Source organism: Myxine glutinosa, chromosome 3 (genome assembly GCF_964187855.1).
Source record: "Myxine glutinosa chromosome 3, kmMyxGlut1.1, whole genome shotgun sequence".
NCBI classification, from domain to species: Eukaryota; Metazoa; Chordata; class Myxini; order Myxiniformes; family Myxinidae; genus Myxine; species Myxine glutinosa.
The window spans coordinates 4,244,489-4,263,880 of NC_136263.1; the positions used below are offsets into that span (position 1 = coordinate 4,244,489).

Consider the following 19,392-nt stretch of genomic DNA (forward strand, 5'->3'; position numbering starts at 1 on the left):
CACACTAATACAAGTGCAAAAGTGGTTTCCTGCACCAACACAAGTGCGAAAAGTGGTTTTTCAACACTATCACAGTGCGAAAAGTGGTTTTTCCACACTAATACAAGTGCAAAAGTGGTTTCCTGCACCAACACAAGTGGGAAAAGTGGATTTTCAACACTAACACAAGTGTGAAAAGTAGTTTTTCAACACTAACACAAGTGCGAAAAGTGGTTTTTTCCACAGTAATACAAGTGCAAAAGTGGTTTCCTGCACCAACACAAGTGCGAAAAGTGGTTTTTCAACACTATCACAGTGCGAAAAGTGGTTTTTCCACACTAATACAAGTGCAAAAGTGGTTTCCTGCACCAACACAAGTGCGAAAAGTGGTTTTTCAACACTAACACAAGTGTGAAAAGTGGTTTTTCAACACTATCACAAGTGCAAAAAGTGTTTTTTCCACACTAATACAAGTGCAAAAGTGGTTTCCTGCACCAACACAAGTGCGAAAAGTGGTTTTTCAACACTAACACAAGTGCAAAAAGTGGTTTTTCAACACTAACACAAGTGCGAAAAGTGGTTTTTCCACACTAATACAAGTGCAAAAGTGGTTTCTTGCACCAACACAAGTGCGAAAAGTGGTTTTTCAACAGTAACACAAGTGCGAAAAGTGGTTTTTCAACACTATCACAAGTGCGAAAAGTGGTTTTTCAACACTAACACGAGTGCGAAAAGTGGTTTTTCAACACTATCACAAGTGCGAAAAGTGGTTTTTCCACACTAATACAAGTGCAAAAGTGGTTTCCTGCACCAACACAAGTGCGAAAAGTGGTTTTTCATCACTAACACAAGTGCGAAAAGTGGTTTTTCAACACTATCACAAGTGCAAAAAGTGTTTTTTCCACACTAATACAAGTGCAAAAGTGGTTTCCTGCACCAACACAAGTGCGAAAAGTGGTTTTTCAACACTAACACAAGTGCAAAAAGTGGTTTTTCAACACTAACACAAGTGCGAAAAGTGGTTTTTCCACACTAATACAAGTGCAAAAGTGGTTTCTTGCACCAACACAAGTGCGAAAAGTGGTTTTTCAACAGTAACACAAGTGCGAAAAGTGGTTTTTCAACACTATCACAAGTGCGAAAAGTGGTTTTTCAACACTAACACGAGTGCGAAAAGTGGTTTTTCAACACTATCACAAGTGCGAAAAGTGGTTTTTCCACACTAATACAAGTGCAAAAGTGGTTTCCTGCACCAACACAAGTGCGAAAAGTGGTTTTTCATCACTAACACAAGTGCGAAAAGTGGTTTTTCAACACTATCACAAGTGCAAAAAGTGTTTTTCCACACTATTACAAGTGCAAAAGTGGTTTCCTGCACCAACACAAGTGCGAAAAGTGGTTTTTCAACACTAACACAAGTGCGAAAGGTGGTTTTTCAACACTAACACAAGTGCGAAAAGTGGTTTTTCCACACTAATACAAGTGCAAAAGTGGTTTCCTGCACCAACACAAGTGCGAAAAGTGGTTTTTCAACACAAACACAAGTGCGAAAAGTGGTTTTTCAACACTATCACAAGTGCGAAAAGTGGTTTTTCAACACTATCCAAAGTTCGAAAAGTGATTTTTCCACACTAATACAAGTGCAAAAGTGGTTTCCTGCACCAACACAAGTGGGAAAAGTGGATTTTCAACACTAACACAAGTGTGAAAAGTAGTTTTTCAACACTAACACAAGTGCGAAAAGTGGTTTTTCCACACTAATACAAGTGAAAAAGTGGTTTCCTGCACCAACACGAGTGCGAAAAGTGGTTTTTCAACATCAACACAAGTGCAAAAAGTGGTTTTTCAACACTATCACAAGTGCGAAAAGTGGTTTTTCAACACTAACACAAGTGCCAAAAGTGGTTTTTCCACACTAATACAAGTGCAAAAGTGGTTTCCTGCATCAACACAAGTGCGAAAAGTGGTTTTTCAACACTAACACAAGTGCGAAAAGTGGTTTTTCAACATTATCACAAGTGCGAAAAGTGGTTTATCAACACTATCACAAGTGCGAAAAGTGTTTTTTGCACACTAATACAAGTGCAAAAGTGGTTACCTGCACCAACACAAGTGTGAAAAGTGGTTTTTCAACACCAACACAAGTGCGAAAAGTGGTTTTTCAACACTATCACAAGTGCGAAAAGTGGTTTTCAACACCAACACTTGTGTGGAAAGTGGTTTTCAATGACAGCACGAGTGATGAAAGTGGTTTTCAACGCTAGCACAAGTGCGGAAAAGTGGTTTTGCAATACTAGCACATGTGTGAAAAGTGATTTTCAATGCCAGCACAAGTGTGGAAAGTGCTTTCGCAACAATAGCTCAAGTGCGGAGAGTGGTTTTCAACGCCAGCAGAAGTGCGGAAAGTGGTTTTGCAATACTAGCACACGTGTGAAAAGTGGTTTTTTAATGCCAGCACAAGTGTGGAAAGTGGTTTTGCAACACTAACACAAGTGCAAAAAGTGGTTTTCAATGCTAAGGCAAGTGCGAAAAGTTGTTTTCAACGCCAGTACGAGTGCGGAAAGTGGTTTTTGCAACAATAACACAAGTGCGAAAAGTGGTTTTCAATAATCGCACGGGTGCGGAAAGTGGTTTTCAACACGAACACAAGTGCAGAAAGTGGTTTTCAACATGAGCACAAGTGCGATAAGTAGTTTTCAACACTAACACAAGTGCAAAAAGTGGTTTTTGCAACACTAACACAAGTGCAAAAAGTAGTATTCAATGCCAGCACAAGTGCGGAAAGTAGTTCTGCAACACTAGCTCAAGTGCGGAAAGTGGTTTTCAACGCCAGCACAAGTGTGGAAAGTGGTTTTGCAACACTAGCTCAAGTGCGGAGAGTGGTTTTCAACGCCAGCACAAGTGCGAAAAGTCGTTTTGCAACACTAAAACAAGTGAGCCAAGTGGTTTTGCTACACTAACACAAGTGCAAAAAGTGGTTTTGAACACTAACAGTTGCGCGGAAAGTGGTTTTCAACACTAGAAGAAGTGCACAAAGTTTTTCAATGCCAGCACAAGTCCGAAATTTGGTTCTGCAAAACTAACACAAGTGCAGAAAGTGGTTTTCAACACCAGCACTAGTGAGGAAAGTGGTTCTGCAACACTAGCTCAAGTGCGGAAAGTGATTTTCAACGCCAGCACAAGTGCGGAAAGTTGTTCTGCAACACCAGCTCAAGTGCAGAAAGTGGTATTCAACGCCAGCACAAGTGTGGAAAGTACTTCTGCAACACTAGCTCAAGTGCGGAAAGTGGTTTTGCAACACTAGCACAAGTGCCATAAGTGGTTTTCAACGCCAGTACGAGTGCGAAAAGTGGTTTTGCAACACTAACACAAGTGCGATAAGTGGTTTTCAACATGAGCACGAGTGCGCAAATTGGTTTTCAACACCAACACTTGTGTGGAAAGTGGTTTTCAATGCTAGCACGAGTGCTGAAAGTGGTTTTCAACGCCAGCACAAGTGCGGAAAGTGGTTTTGCAATACTAGCACATGTGTGAAAAGTGGTTTTCAATGCCAGCACAAGTGTGGAAAGTGGTTTTGAACACTAACAGCTGTGCAAAAAGTGGTTTTCAACACCATCAGAAGTGCGAAAAGTGGTTTTCAACGCCAGCACAAGAGCGGAAAGTGGTTTTGCAACACTAACACAAGTGCAAAAAGTGGTTTTCAATGCCAGCACAAGTGCGGAAAGTGGTTCTGCAACACTAACACAAGTGTGGAAAGTGGTTTTCAACGGCAGCACAAGTGCGGAAAGTGGTTCTGCAACACTCGCCCAAGTGCGGAAAGTGGTTTTCAATGCCAGCACAAGTGCGGAAAATGGTTTTGCTGCACCAACACAAGTGCGAAAAGTAGTTTTGCAACACTAACACAAGTGCGAAAGTGACTGTATATCCCTGTCTCTTTTCCTATCTCTATGCCTGAAGCTATCTCTTTTCCTATCTCTATGCCTATAGCTATCTCTTTTCCCAATCACTATCCCTATTTCTATCCCTATACCCATCTATATCCCGATCACTATCCTGATCTCTATACCTATCTATATCGTCATGAATCTAATCATGAATGAATATGATCATGAATGAATATGATGATGAACCCTATCTCTAACCCTATTCCTTTCGCTATCCCTATCTCTAATCATATTTCTATCCCTATCCCAATTTCTATCTTTATATTTATCTTTATCCCGATTTATATCTCCATCCCTATCCCTATCTGTTCACCACCTCCTCATTCGACCATCCTCTATCCATATTCATGATATTTTCTACCCTCATTAATCCTTCCATCCCAGGTTAATATGTTTTATCCATCCAGCCCCCTTTTCTTGGTGTATTTTTGCTAATATATGTACCGGGTTTACTTAGCAGAGAGCCATTCCTGGTAAGTTGGCTTGTGGCGCCTTTTACTTCCCACTCATATCAAATAAGTGAGGGTAGGTACCATTAGAGCAAATGAACCTGCAACATCACATCACCTGCACTCATGCATATGCTTGTAAACTGCTGCCGGTGTGCCAGTATGAAGTTAATAGGCCTTATAAAAGCTTCTCCGTTTTGCAACTGTTTCATTCCACATGGTAATTAAGAGTGGAAACGTGGAGGATCAACATAAATAAGCACCCACGTGATACCATGGAAGAGCAGCTGTGCCCACAACCTTTCATGCAGGTAGGCAACGTTGCGTGGTGCAAAGAACGAGTAACCTGCGGGCTCAGCTTATTTTCAAAGGTGATATTAAAAGTCAGAACATGGTCATTCATTTCATACTTGGGTAAACCAGTATGAATTTGACCAACACAATGTAACACCTAATTGTGAATAACTGTTGGCAACAGGATGGCCTCCATTTGGTGAGCGGTGTGGTCAACCAACCAATCATATTGTAAGATGCATCTTTACTTAAGTGGTGAAATCAAAGTTGTGATCAGAGGCAACTCGAGCCAGATTTTAATGCATGAGAATGGAAGTTAAAGGTGTGTACAGCCATTCAGTCCCCTCTAGAAAGGGAGGATCACGTGATGGCAAAATCCAAATTAATAAACAACAAATACTCACAAGCACGTCTTATGGGATGTGATGAGACGCTCGTGAGATCCCATGAGAAACGCGTGGGAATCATTGGATAAGATACAAAACAAAATGAAACATAAATACCATTTGTTGTAACCTTTCATATAATTAGACAAAAACACATCTGATTTTCCCACTGAGATGACAACATACTTGGGAAAAATTCCAGGGGCATAGAAAAGGCCCCTTTATATATGAGATGTGCCATGTGGCAAACTATATAGAAGAAGGGACATTCCATGGCTTGTGGAAAATCCCAGACGATAGAAAATAAGGGACATTCAAAAAATCTCGTGTGCATGCTGGACTACCCTTGTGTTCTGTGGAGGAACCAAGTGATGCTCTAGAAAAGTTCATATAAAGGGGCGCCAATTTAATTCATACAGTACAAAAAACTTTACTTACTGACGGGTTTTAACCCATATATGTAGTGGCCAAAAATATTGGCACCCTTGCACTCTTTTCAAATAATGCATCATTTCTTCCAGAAAATTGTTGAAATTTAAAAATCTTTTGGTATCCACATTTGTATTTCTTTGGTTTGCAGTGGAACAAAACAAACAAGCTGAAAAATTACGAAATCTTAGCTTATTCAACACAGAAATCCTAAAATGGTCCGGACAATATTATTGGCACCTTTTAGAAGTTGTTAAAAATAATTAGAGTTCAAGCAGGTAGATTATCCTATACTTTGGAATTGAACTCACCTATGGTGAGACGCAGGTGCCTGCAATATAAAAATCACTCATTCAACCAGTTTGAACAGAGAAAAGGAGTCATTCTGCTGTTTTGTGTCACTGTGTGTACCGCAATGAGCATGGAGAAAAGAAAGAAAACCAGAACATTGTCCAAGGAGGTCAGACACAAGATTGTAGCCAAGCATGGACAATCTCAAGGCGACAAGTCCATCTCCAGAGACCTTGATGTTCCTGTGTCCATCGTATGCAATGTTATCAGGAAGTTTAAGGCCCATGACACTGTAGTCAACCTCCCTGGACGTGACCGCAAGAGAAAACCTGATCGAACATTGCAGCAAAGGATTGTTCGAATGGTGGAGAAAGCACATCGATGTACTGCCAAACAGATTCAAGCTAACCTCCAGACACAAGGTACGACAGTTTCAACTCGCACCATCCGTCACCAACTCAATGAAAGGGGTTCGATGGTAGCAGACCCAGGAGGATCCCACTGCTGAGAGAGAGTGACATAAAAAAGCCCGACTGGAGTTTTCCAAAACACACCTGAACAAGCCAAAATCCTTCTGGGAGAATGTCCTGTGGACAGATGAGACCAAATTAGAGCTTTTTGGTAAAAGACATCATCTCTATGTTTACAGAAAACAAAATGAAACCTTCAAATAAAAGAACACCTTCCGTACAGTCAAACATGGAGGAGGTTCAGTGATGTTTTGGGGTTGCCGTGCTACTTCTGGCATTGGGTGCCTTGAATGTTTGCATGGAATCATGAAATCAGGGGATTACAAAGGCATTTTGGAACACAATGTTCAACCCAGTGTTAGAAAGCTGGGTCTCTGTCAAAGGTCATGGGTCTTGCAGCAGGACAATGACCCCAACACACACTTCACAAAGCATCCAGGAATGGTTCAAGACAAAATGCTGTACTGTCCTGAAGGGGTCAGCAATGAGTCCAGATCTAAATCCCATTGAACACTTGTGGGGAGATCTGAAAACAGCAGTTGGGAGAAGGCACCCTTCAAATCTGGGAGAACTGGAGCAGTTTGCACAAGAAGAGTGGGACATCCTGCCAGTAGAGAGGTGGAGGAAGCTCATTCATGGCGATAGGAAGCGCTTGACTGCAGTTATTTTGTCCAAACTCTGTGATGCCAAATATTAAGTCGATGGTGTCAATAATTTTGTCAATGCCATTTCTTTTGTTTTCTGATTTAAAAGGATATATTAAGTTCTGAATATAAAACAAAGGTTCTGTAATATTAACAGTGAAATAAAGAATTGTGGAGACCAAATACTTTCGTCAATTTCAACTTATTTTTAGATAAAATTGTGAGTTGTTTGAAAAGAGTGCAAGGGTGCCAATATTTTTGGCCATGCCGCTTTATGTGAGCTTTTTTGGTTCCATAGTGAAGTGATAGGTGCATAGATTCAACTTTATCAAAAGATATTTCAATGATCTTGATGGCCTTCGTTTCCATGGCGTCAAGCTGAGCAAGATGTGAGGCAAGGGAGCCAGCCCAGAAGGGAGAGTAGTACTCCATCGAGCTGTGGATGAAAGGCTTGTAGGTGGATATGAGCTAAGGTGTGCGAAGGAAGGACTTTGCACGACGGAGTCGGCGACATGTGGCTTTGGAGGCCAACTTTGAAATATGGTTTGCCCAAGAGAGGTCATGGCTGAGAGTGAGACCCAAGAGTTTGAGTGACTGAACCTCTTTGAGAGTGTTGTTGAGAAAGTAGATGGGAGGATTTGCAGTACGGTCCTGTGGGATTTCTCAGCATTGAAAGACATGTTCCTCGTGTTTGACCAGATTGTGATTTTGTCAATATCTGAGGAGAGGGAAGAGGCTGCTATCTGTCAGAGGATGAGGGATGTCATGGCACAGAGTAGAGTCATCAGCAAAGAGATAAAGAGGATGTTCCAGAGTCAGAGAGATCATTGATGAAAATTAGGAATAGAATGGGGCCTAGAACACTCCCTTAAGGTACTCCAGCCTTAACAGGGAGAGGAGAAGAAAGAGTTCCGTTGTGAGCCACACGTTGGCTATGGGAGTGGAGGAAGTCAGTAATCCAAGAGTGGAGTTGGCTCTGGATTCCAGAGGCAGGGAGTTTGGAGAGTAAGGAGGGATGCCAGACTGTATGGAAAGTTGGAGATATGTCCAGAGAGACAGCCCTGATCTCATGATCGATATTGAAGGCCTCCATCTATAGTTGGGAGAGGAGAAGTAGCATGTCCAAGGTGGAGTAACCAGGTATGATTCCGAATTGATGATCTGAGATGAGGTTGTTGGAAAAAGAAATGATTTTATGTCAACTGTGATGATAGATTCCATGACCTTGCTAGTGAAAGTAAGCTAATTGGTTTGTAGTTAAGAGGATCGGTTTTTGTACCTTTTTGATGTAATTCTGGGATGTTGGCAAATTTCCAAACAGATGGAAGATGACCTAGGGTAAATGACAGGGTGAAAAGGGCAGAGAGAGGAAGTGCAAGAGCAGCAATGCAGGTCTTTAGGACACGTGAGCTGATGCCGTCCTTTCCAGTTGCAAAGTCAGAGTCAAAGTCTTCCTCACTTTAATCTTTCAAATGCCCATTCGCCAATTGGGTGTCTTCCGTCATGCAAAGTCCTTCATGGATACACCTAAACTCATATCGACCTACAAGGCCTTCATTGCAGCTTGATGGAGTACTGCTCTCCCCTCTGGGCTGGTGCCCATGGCTCACACCTCGCTGAGCTTAATGGCATGGAAATCAAATCCTTCAAGGTCATTGGAAGCGATGAAGCTGAGTATGGTCTTGCGCCCTCTGCTCTTTCCATGCCTTGTCTCCCACCCTCAGGTGTCTGCAGGGTGCACACGGTCCACCATCAACCACCTTCTGGTGAAATTCTGAAAATCCAGAATCACTGCTCACCTCCTCTCTTTCATTCCTCTCCTCCCTGCCCCCCCCCCCCCCAACCAACTCCCTCCAAGTCTTCAAGACAACTATTCACCACGATCCCCCATCACAAACCATGATTTTTCCACCCACATTAATGCAAGGCCCACATCTTTACATTTCTTTTTCTTTCCTGAATCCATGTTGTCCCCCAGCCCATGCTTCCTATCTGTTATCCACCCCATTCTTCCCCACATCTCTTATTTCTTCAAGTCTCCCTCTATCCTGCTGTTTGTGTGTTCTCCTTTCCTCGACTTTGCATAGAAAAAAAAGCTTTGCCCATCACTACCTTATGTGCTCACCCATGCACATCCGCGATCTCTGAGTATGAATATGAATTGGTTTATTTGCATAAAACAACTGTACATCAATAGCCCCATCGTTTGGGTGTTTGTACAGTATAGATAAAGATGCAGATCTCTCTTACACACAATCATTATTGGGACATTGTTACTCGTTTTTGTGTTATTCCTTCCTTTCCTACTTGTATATGTTCACTTACCTCTCCATACCCATTGGTAGTTTTTTTTAAAAGTCTGTTGCCTTTTGTCGTTTAGTTTCTCTAATTGAGGGGTGGGGGAGAGAGAAGAAGGAAATAAGGAAAAGGTGGTGGTGAGGTAGGAGGTGAGGAGGGGAGAGGAGGTATGGTGGGAGAGGGTTGTGCAGTGACCTCCATATTTCACAATCACAAATCTAATCACACCGACTTTTGAATAAGCTACTACTATCCTGTTTGGAATGCCGATGGGAAACACTGCTCTTTGAATACATACAAATATCTACGATAAATATTCAGCTTCTTGAGGGAATAGATGCAAGTCCATTGGAGATGAACTACAGAAATCGACGACTTGAGTAAGCCTCAGGGTCATTTTCCTCAGGGAATTAATCTTCCTGCAGGAACCCAAGCAGATGCGCCAAGCTCGAGCAAAGAGCGACTCTTGTTCAACCGCCGAGTCAGAAGCTCTTGTCTCTCTTTCTTCTCCTGGAAAGACGAGATATCGCAAGGATTTGCATAAAACAGCATCACAATTTGATTGTGATGTTCCTCCAAAAGCCAAAGGCATGGAAGAGTCATAATCCACTTGATAGATTTAAAACAGAAAGTCCTAGAGACATGTGTTGTTGATAATGCAGAGAAAAGTATTGAAGGTTTGAACATTTTAAATATATATTTTTTAACACTGATGCAACTTCAATGTGCAATTCTCTTTAAACAATACTCTGCTTCATTTCATATCCTCCCATTATATGTTCACCCAAAGCCTCAATGTCCTGCAAAAAGGCAACTGGGGGTAGACAAACAGACAAAAAAATAGACAAACAAGAAATATATCGTGCACGGTTGTGAAATCCCGAAAATAAGTTGTTGACCTTTGGCCTATGTTGACCTCAAAAATAATTGGTGGTTGAATTAGTAAGCTGACATGCAAATCCTCTTCAAATTACAAGTCAATCGGATGAAAATTGAGGATTTTAGAAATTCCACCTAAGTTGTTGACCTTTGGCCTATGTTGACCTCAAAAATAATTGGTGGTTGAATTAGTAAGCTGACATACAAATCCTCTTCAAAATTCAAGTCAATCGGATGAAAATTGAGGATTTTTGAAATTCCACCTTAAGTTGTTGACCTTTGGCCTATGTTGACCTCAAAAATAATTGGTGGTTGAATTCAGTAAGCTGACATGCAAATCCTCTTCAAATTACAAGTCAATCGGATGAAAATTGAGGATTTTAGAAATTCCACCTTAAGTTGTTGACCTTTGGCCTATGTTGACCTCAAAAATAATTGGTGGTTGAATTCAGTAAGCTGACATGCAAATCCTCTTCAAATTACAAGTCAATCGGATGAAAATTGAGGATTTTAGAAATTCCACCTTAAGTTGTTGACCTTTGGCCTATGTTGACCTCAAAAATAATTGGTGATTGAATTAGTAAGCTGACATGCAAATCCTCTTCAAATTTCAAGTCAATCGGATGAAAATTGAGGATTTTTGAAATTCCACCTTAAGTTGTTGACCTTTGGCCTATGTTGACCTCAAAAATAATTGGTGGTTGAATTAGTAAGCTGACATGCAAATCCTCTTCAAATTTCAAGTCAATCGGATGAAAATTGAAGATTTTAGAAATTCCACCTTAAGTTGTTGACCTTTGGCCTATGTTGATCTCATAAATAGTTGGTGGTTGAATTCAGTTCGCTAATATGAAAAACCTAATCAAATTTCAAGTCAATCAGATGAAAATTGAGGATTTTAGAAATTCCACCTTAAGTTGTTGACCTTTGGCCTATGTTGACCTCAAAAATAATTGGTGGTTGAATTAGTAAGCTGACATGCAAATCCTCTTCAAATTTCAAGTCAATTGGATGAAAATTGAGGATTTTTGAAATTCCACCTTAAGTTGTTGACCTTTGGCCTATGTTGACCTCAAAAATAATTGGTGGTTGAATTCAGTAAGCTGACATGCAAATCCTCTTCAAATTTCAAGTCAATCGGATGAAAATTGAGGATTTTAGAAATTCCACCTTAAGTTGTTGACCTTTGGCCTATGTTGACCTCAAAAATAATTGGTGGTTGAATTAGTAAGCTGACATGCAAATCCTCTTCAAATTTCAAGTCAATCGGATGAAAATTGAGGATTTTAGAAATTCCACCTTAAGTTGTTGACCTTTGGTCTATGTTGACCTCAAAAATAATTGGTGGTTGAATTCAGTAAGCTGACATGCAAATCCTCTTCAAATTACAAGTCAATCGGATGAAAATTGAAGATTTTAGAAATTCCACCTTAAGTTGTTGACCTTTGGCCTATGTTGACCTCAAAAATAATTGGTGGTTGAATTAGTAAGCTGACATGCAAATCCTCTTCAAATTACAAGTCAATCGGATGAAAATTGAAGATTTTAGAAATTCCACCTTAAGTTGTTGACCTTTGGCCTATGTTGATCTCATAAATAGTTGGTGGTTGAATTCAGTAAGCTGACATGCAAATCCTCTTCAAATTACAAGTCAATCGGATGAAAATTGAAGATTTTAGAAATTCCACCTTAAGTTGTTGACCTTTGGCCTATGTTGATCTCATAAATAGTTGGTGGTTGAATTCAGTTCGCTAATATGAAAAACCTATTCAAATTTCAAGTCAATCAGATGAAAATTGAGGATTTTAGAAATTTGAAGAGGTTGTTGACCTTTTGACCTCACAAATAAATAGGATTCTGTCGGACCATGAACTCTACCATTTAGTGAAGTTTCATGAAGGTAATAGGTGTACTCACTGCAGAACTTACTTTCAAACAGTACGTAATTAATCGACAAACTCACATACTCACAGACAGACAGAGTTGAAAACATAACCTCCGCCCACCTTCAATGTGGAGGTAGCCAAAGGGAATGAAAACAATAAATTCCAGAATAACTCACCATCCATGCCTCATATTCATTCTGTGCTTGCTTTTCTTTAATCTCTTTGATTATCTCGTCTTCAACCTCCTTTCTTTTGGCGAGCCCAATGCTCTCTCTCTCCTGATACAAGATAACAGTCTTCTTCTTCTTCCTGAAATGAGTCCGTCAGACATTTCATCAGGACGGCGTTTGCAAAACTGTGCGATTGAACTCTTACCGCTACATGCAATGGCTACGTGCACCTCTTACAGTATACGCATGCACTACGCACTACGCGTGTTGTTTGGCGAGTAAAGGACACGGATATCAAATTAATATCCGATCAGATGTGCCAATGGAGGCTGACCATTCGGCCTGTCACCACAGTGGTTATAGACCGTGAGGGATGCAACATATTGATCCCCCTCCAACATGCAATAAAGCTGTGCTCTAATGGGACCATGGTCCAGCAGACATAATGAAGCTGTTTATGTCAAGCTTTCTCATGAGTAGAAAAAACAACTAATACCGTATAATTACATAGTCGTGGGCAAACATATTCGCACCCTTGCACTTTTTTCAAATAATGCGTCATTTCTTCCAGAAAATTGTTCAAATAAAAAATTATTTTGGTATCCACATTTGTATTTCTTTGGTTTGCAGTGGGACAAAACAAAAAAGCTGAAAAATGACTACATATTAGCTTATTCCACACAGAAATCCTAAAATGACCCGGACAATATTATTGGCACCTTTTAGAAGTTGTTAGAAATAATTCGATATCAAGCAGGTGATTCTCCTTTACTTTGGAATTGAACTCACCTGTGGTGAGTTGCAGGTACCTGCAATATAAAAATCACTCATTCAACCAGTTTGAATTGGCGTCAGGAGGGGCATCCGGCCATAAAAACAATTGCCTCAAACAGGGAACCATGATTGTCATGGGGCCCGCAAGGGCTTTAGCGGGGAAAAATGGCCTCAAAACGATCATTCATTCATTCATTCAACCAGTTTGAATAGAGAAAAGGAGTCTTTCTGCTGTTTTGTGTCACTGTTTGTGATGTATTATAGAGCTGTTATGCAATGAGCATGGAGAAAAGAAAGGGGGTTCTATAGTAGGAGACCCAGGAGGATCCCACTGCTGAGACAGAGACATAAGAAAGCCTGACGGGAGTTTTCCAAAACACACCTGATCAAGCCAAAATCCTTCAGGGAGAATGTCCTGTGGACAGATGAGACCATATTAGAGCTTTTTTGGGAAAGTGCATCATCTCTATGTTTACAGAAAACAAAATGAAGCCTGGAAAGAAAAGAACACCTTCCCTACAGTCAAACATGGAGGAGGTTCAGTGATATTTTGGGGTTGCAGTGCTGCATCTAGCACTGGGTACTTTGAATGTGTGCATGGCATCATGAAATCAGGAGATTATCAGGAGATTTTCGAGAGCAATGTTCAACCCAGTGTCAGAATGCTGGGTCTCCGTCGAAGGTCATAGGTCTTGCAGCAGGACAATGACCCCAAACACTTCAAAAAGCACCCAGGAATGGTTTAAGACAAAACGCTGGACTGTTCTGAAGTGGCCAGCAATGAGTCCAGATCGAAATCCCATTGAACACCTGTGGGGAGATCTGAAAACAGCAGTTGGGAGAAGGCACCCGCAGTTTGCCCAAGAAGAGTGGGACAAACTGCCAGTAGAGAGGTGGAGGAAGCTCATTCATGGCTATAGGAAGTGCTTGACTGTAGTTATTTTGTCCAAAGTCTGTGCTACCAAATATTAAGTCGAGGGTGTCAATAATTTTGTCAATGCCATTTCTTTTGTTTTCTGATTTAAAAGGATTTATTAAGTTCTGAATCAAAAACAAAGGTTCTGTAATATTAACAGTGAAATAAAGAATTGTGGAGACCAAATACTTTTGTCAATTTCAACTTATTTTTCGAGAAAATTGTAGTGATTTGAAAAAAGTGCAAGGGTGCCAATATTTTTGGCCACGACTGTACATACTGTGTGATATACATACTGTGTCATTGGAAGACCCGTGACGTCTATGCTTTCAATATTTGATGGTCATTTCAACAATCGGTTTGTTTGTGTTTCACACTGAATGAAAAATGTAGAGGTAGAGCATACAGATTGTGATATATGACAGGCTCAACGATATGTTCGGCCTGAACGGCATAGGAATCAAAATGGCGGTGTGTGGAGTTAGCCGCCGTAAGCCATGACATCATAGACGCAATCACATCGCATCACCCCTGTCATGTGACCAGGGGGAAGGCGGACGCATCCTTCTCTCTGATCCCGGTGGCGCTGGCTTCGTGACGACGGTGCTCCATGGCATGTGCACCTGAGAGACCTCGCCGCTTTGTGGATCGTGGGGCGGCGGGAGGAGAGAGCTTTGGCTGCCTCACGCGGGCGGCTGGCAGAACGCGACTTCGCGCCAAGGCGTGCGTTTCGCACGCAAGGACTCGGGGACTCGTTTGGGGGGCGACAGGGTTCGAGGGCCGCTCAAAGCTCAGTACTAAGCAGACCAAGCATACACACACATTTTTGCTTTCATTTATTTATCCCAGTGTCTGTTTCATGAGTCCGTATGAGGACGTCTCAATTTAGGAATTTTAGTTTACTGTACAGTTCTGTTCCCTGGCATTTATTTTCATTGAACCCGTTATTTGTACATTTTCCAATTCGTGTCTGTCTTGATTTATCTGTCGTGGGTTGGAGGACTCCCAGGTGAAATCCGTGCAGGTAAGCCTTGTCACCCTCCAGCTCCGCGCTTGTAAAAGGAGCCGCCATAGTTTGGGTACGCCTCGGAGTTAAAGCTCGATTGGCCATCCGTCACCCAGGGGTGTTAATCCCGGCGGTGAACGCGACAATATATATCTATCTATATATATATATATATAGTGTTGCGGTTGTGCCATAAAGGCAAACCCCCTATAGTTAAATTGCACGACAACATGTAGCCTGCATTAGTTAGTTATGTCTTATCGAATGTAAAGATTAGCCCTTCCCATTGTGTAGTAAAAAAAGACCAAATATGCGTTGTTAGGCAGGTTGTCAAACCTTTGCGTGGCTGGGAGAAGCCATAACACCAGATGTGCAGAAAGGCGTGGCCAGAAGTACAGGCCCACGTGACCAGTGAGGGGCGGGAACACCTCACCATGATGCGGCAAACCTCAGCCAATGGGAGGCTGTGGAACATTTTGAGGGGCGTGGGCGGATCTGGGAAAAGCCCACACGGATCACGATTTCATGCTCTTTTGCCTGGAATTTCGCCACGTCGACGACCTCCTGCTCTGTTCTCTTTGCCTCGTGGACGACATCACTCTCTTGCTTTTTCACATCTCCCACGACACGTGTTTGGCCTTTGTGTTCTTGTTCTTGGCTTCTGCGCCAATCTCTTGCGCCATCCAGCTGACCTGCCAGCGTTGGCTTTCTACAAGACTCACCTGCGCTGAAGTTCATCTACCTGCGCTGAAGTTCATCTGCCTGTGCTGAAGTTCGTCTGTGCTAACTTCGAGGCGGCGGTTCGTCCTTCGGACCTGACCTCGTCCAGGCTGCACGTGAGGACCGAACTGCACACACCAGACCACGTGGCCAATTGCGAGGCAATCCCAGTACGTACATCAGCATGCCCTTAACCAGAGTGTCCTTTGTCCCTGTGAGTGTGTGAGTGTGTGTCAGAGTGTGAGGGCGCCAAGTCGGGGTTATTATTACGTAATATTTGTTAAGATAAATCTTCGTCTCTTTCTCTGTGCCTTCCAAATAAAAGGCTGTACATTTTGTTCTTACTTCCAACCTGTTCGGTACGTCTTTTCTCCATTGGCCTAGCATCATCCGGGACCGAATTTGGCTAGACTCAGGTCGATAAATCTCGTGGGGTAAGGCTGCTTTCCACACCGTGCAAAACCGCTCGGCATTCAGAAGGTGTGGGAAAGTGAGGGTTCGATCGCCGTCTCCGGTGACATGTGCACCTTAAATTTGGAACCCTCCCGGCCCCTCGTACCGTACTTCGGCGGTCGTACCGCAACAAATTGTTGTTGTCGAGAGGGATAAATTTGGAACCCTCCCGGTCCCTCGTACTTCGGTCGACAGTCGACCGCAACAATTATATATATATATATATATATATATATATATATATATATATATAGTGACGTGCTCCTCCCCAAACCCCGGTCACGGTATACCTCAGAGCCCCGAAAGGAGTCACGGAAGAAAGATGTGTTATTCTGTGTGTCAATGACCAATGGTGAAACCACACCAATTGTTACCAAAAAACAAGTATTGTATTAAGGGCACACAAGAATAACAGCACAAGAACAATATTAATCAATTGTACAACAAATATTATATCATTCCTATGATGGTACCATCAGTTTCTTACAATATAACTCACTGTGCTCCAAGTGAGCGAAAAGAACATTCCCAAAGTCTCTGTCCCGGCACCAAGCCAAAGTCGATCCACGCTCCAGTGATCCGGTGATCGCAAGAAAAATGTCGTATCGAGACCAGAATCCAGTTCGGCTGACAGTCACGCTGCCAAAGAGGCAGAAAGGTGCCCTCAAAAGGCGACTGGGAAATCACACCTTCGGGTATGAATGTTCAACGGCTCCCAAACGGAGAACGACAAATTCATAATTGAAATCCACGTGACACACGCAAACCAGGCTAACGGCTGGGTGCGGTGAAATGGCTGGAGCGAGGTGAAAAGGCTGGAGTGATGCGAAATGGTGGGAGCGAGGCAAAATGGCCGACGGGCCCGTACTGGAGGCGTACCTGAACTCCAACAATGATTCTCTTCGGAATCAACCGTAAAACCTGTCACGCAGGTTTATCTGTCACAGCGATCACAACTCTGTCGCAGGAATCCCTTTCCCAGGAAACCCAAAGTTCGCTCGTGACCCCCGTTTGCCAGCGCCTCCTCGAGACCTCAAAGCAGCTCGGCTTTTCTTCCCGACCTCCTTGCTCCGCTTTTTGCTTCCTCCTCTTTGTCTTCCGGTTTTCTCTCGATCCGGTTTCCGGTTTCTTTTAAAACATTAATTTTTCACCTTTTGCAAACAGTTATCTCCATTTCACTTAAACGATAACAATAATAGTACATGGAACCAAAAATGCTTACAGTGGATGAAAACCACAACGACGGAAGTGACAAATCCGTAACACTCCCCACACTCAAGAAAGAAAGTTTGAACATAGTAAAAACTTTCTTTGCATGCAAAAACCCTTTTTAACAAACAAGTAAAACTCACCCCCAAATGATCAATTCGCATGAGCAACAATAATTAATATTCCCCAGAAGAAAGCAACGAAACTTCCAAACAACCTACAGGAATTTCCAAAGTTAGTTCACTCTGGATAAAGCATCAGCAAAGACATTGTCCCTGCCCTTTACATGCTCAATTTCCAAGTTGAACTCCTGCAAAGCCAAACTGCATCTCATCAACCTCTGATTTTTATTTTTCATTTTCTGAATGAAGGTTAAGGGGTTGTGATCAGTGAAGACTTTTATAGGAAGGGTAGTAGTTCCCAGATACACCTCATAATATTGAAGCGCTAGCAGGAGAGCAGGGTCTCTTTTTCCACAGGGGCATAATTTGCCTGATGTTTGTTAAACTTTTTGGAATAGTAGCACACCAGGTGATCCACTCCATCCTCATCTTCCTGTAATAGAACTGCCCCAGCCCCCACATCACTTGCATCAATGGCCAACTTGAAAGGTGCTTGAAAATCCGGGGCTGCTAGGACAGGAGAGCTCATTAATATCGCTTTGACGTGGGCAAAGGCAGCTTGACATTTGTCATCCCAAATAAACTTGGTCTCTTTCCTCAGCAAATTCGTTAAAGGGGCTACCACATCAGAAAAATTCCTGCAGAACCGCCGGTACCAAACAGCCATACCCAAGAATCTCATAAGCTCCTTCTTCCCTTTTGGAACTTGGAAGTAATCAATGGCTTCTATCTTGGCTGTCACCGGTTGCACCTGACCCTGACCTACTGCATGGCCTAGGAACACCACCTGTGCTTTTATAAACTCGCTCTTAGATAAGTTGATGGTCAACCCTGCCTCGGTAAGTTTCTTGAAAAATGCATGAATTTGTTTAATATGATCTTCCATGGTCATGGTGTGGATGATGACATCATCCAGATAAGCCTCCACCCCCTCAAGGTCTGCAATGAGCTTATTAATCAGCCGTTGAAATGTAGCAGGCCCGTTTTTCAATCCAAAGGGAAGAACCTTGTACTGATACAACCCATTTGGTGTGACTAAAGCCGAGATTTCCTTGGCTCTATCAGTAAGAGGAATCTGCCAATACCCTTTCAGCAAGTCAAATTTAGTTACATATTTAACTGGGCCTATTCTATCAATAGTCATCAATCCTTGGGATGGGATATGAGTCTGTCTTGGTCACTGCATTAACCCGTTTTAAATCCGTACAACAGCGAAAACTGCCATCGGGTTTTGGAACCAACACACATGGTGAGCTCCATTCACTGCTGCTTGGTTCGATGATGTCATTCTCCAACATACACTGAACCTCCTTCCGAAGATACTCCATCTTCACAGGGTTCATCGGATAGGGGTGTTGTTTCACAGGAGTGGCTTCCCCCACCTCAATATCATGATATACAAGGTCAGTACGACCAGGTACATCTGTGAACAAATGTGCAAAATCAAAAATTAGGCTGGATAGTTGTCCTTGTTGTTCCCTCGTCAAATGACCTAGTTTCTCATCTAAATTGCTCAACACTTCCGTGTTCGTCAATCTGGGACAAGCCTGGTCATCAATGTTATCAAACTTCACACCGGCCTCAACCTCTGGATTCTCTTGCACCCCGACTACAGGCACGACAGGTGAGACAGGAACCATTTTTTCCACAGGCTTCCTCTCATAATATTTCTTCAGTCGGTTGACATGACACAGCTGCCGCTTTTTCCGTCGGTCGGGAGTTGTCACCACGTAATCTGTTTCATTAACCCTCCTTTCGATTTCATAGGGACCAAAATACCTAGCCTGTAGTGGCTGACCTGGAACAGGAAGCAACACTAACACTCGGTCCTCAGGACTGAAATTTCTTATCTGAGATTTATTGTCATGTCTCACTTTCATTTTATCCTGTGTCACTTTCAAGTTTCTTCTCGCAACTTCACAAGCCTTTGCCAATTTGTGCCGAACCGTTGACACATACTCCACCACTGTTGACTGTGACTCCTCCTGTAGCCACTGTTCTTTCACCAATTTCAATGTTCCTCGAACTGCATGTCCAAACACAAGTTCAAAAGCACTGAATCCCAATGTCTCC

General features: G+C 42.4%; 1 protein-coding gene across 2 annotated transcripts in view; it reads right to left on the reverse strand.

Moving 5' to 3' along the window:
* Positions 1 to 9,029: 9,029 nt before the first annotated feature.
* Positions 9,030 to 19,392, reverse strand: part of LOC137423834 (uncharacterized) — a 141,793-nt gene continuing 131,430 nt past the window's right edge. For both annotated transcript variants that reach the window (XM_068111377.2, XM_068111376.2), the window contains 2 exons: positions 12,126 to 12,258; positions 9,030 to 9,694 (listed from right to left, as the gene is read on the reverse strand). In XM_068111377.2, coding sequence (XP_067967478.2) covers positions 9,587 to 9,694; positions 12,126 to 12,258 — 241 coding nt within the window. In that variant the 3' untranslated portion in view covers positions 9,030 to 9,586. The remainder of the gene's footprint in view (positions 9,695 to 12,125; positions 12,259 to 19,392) is intronic.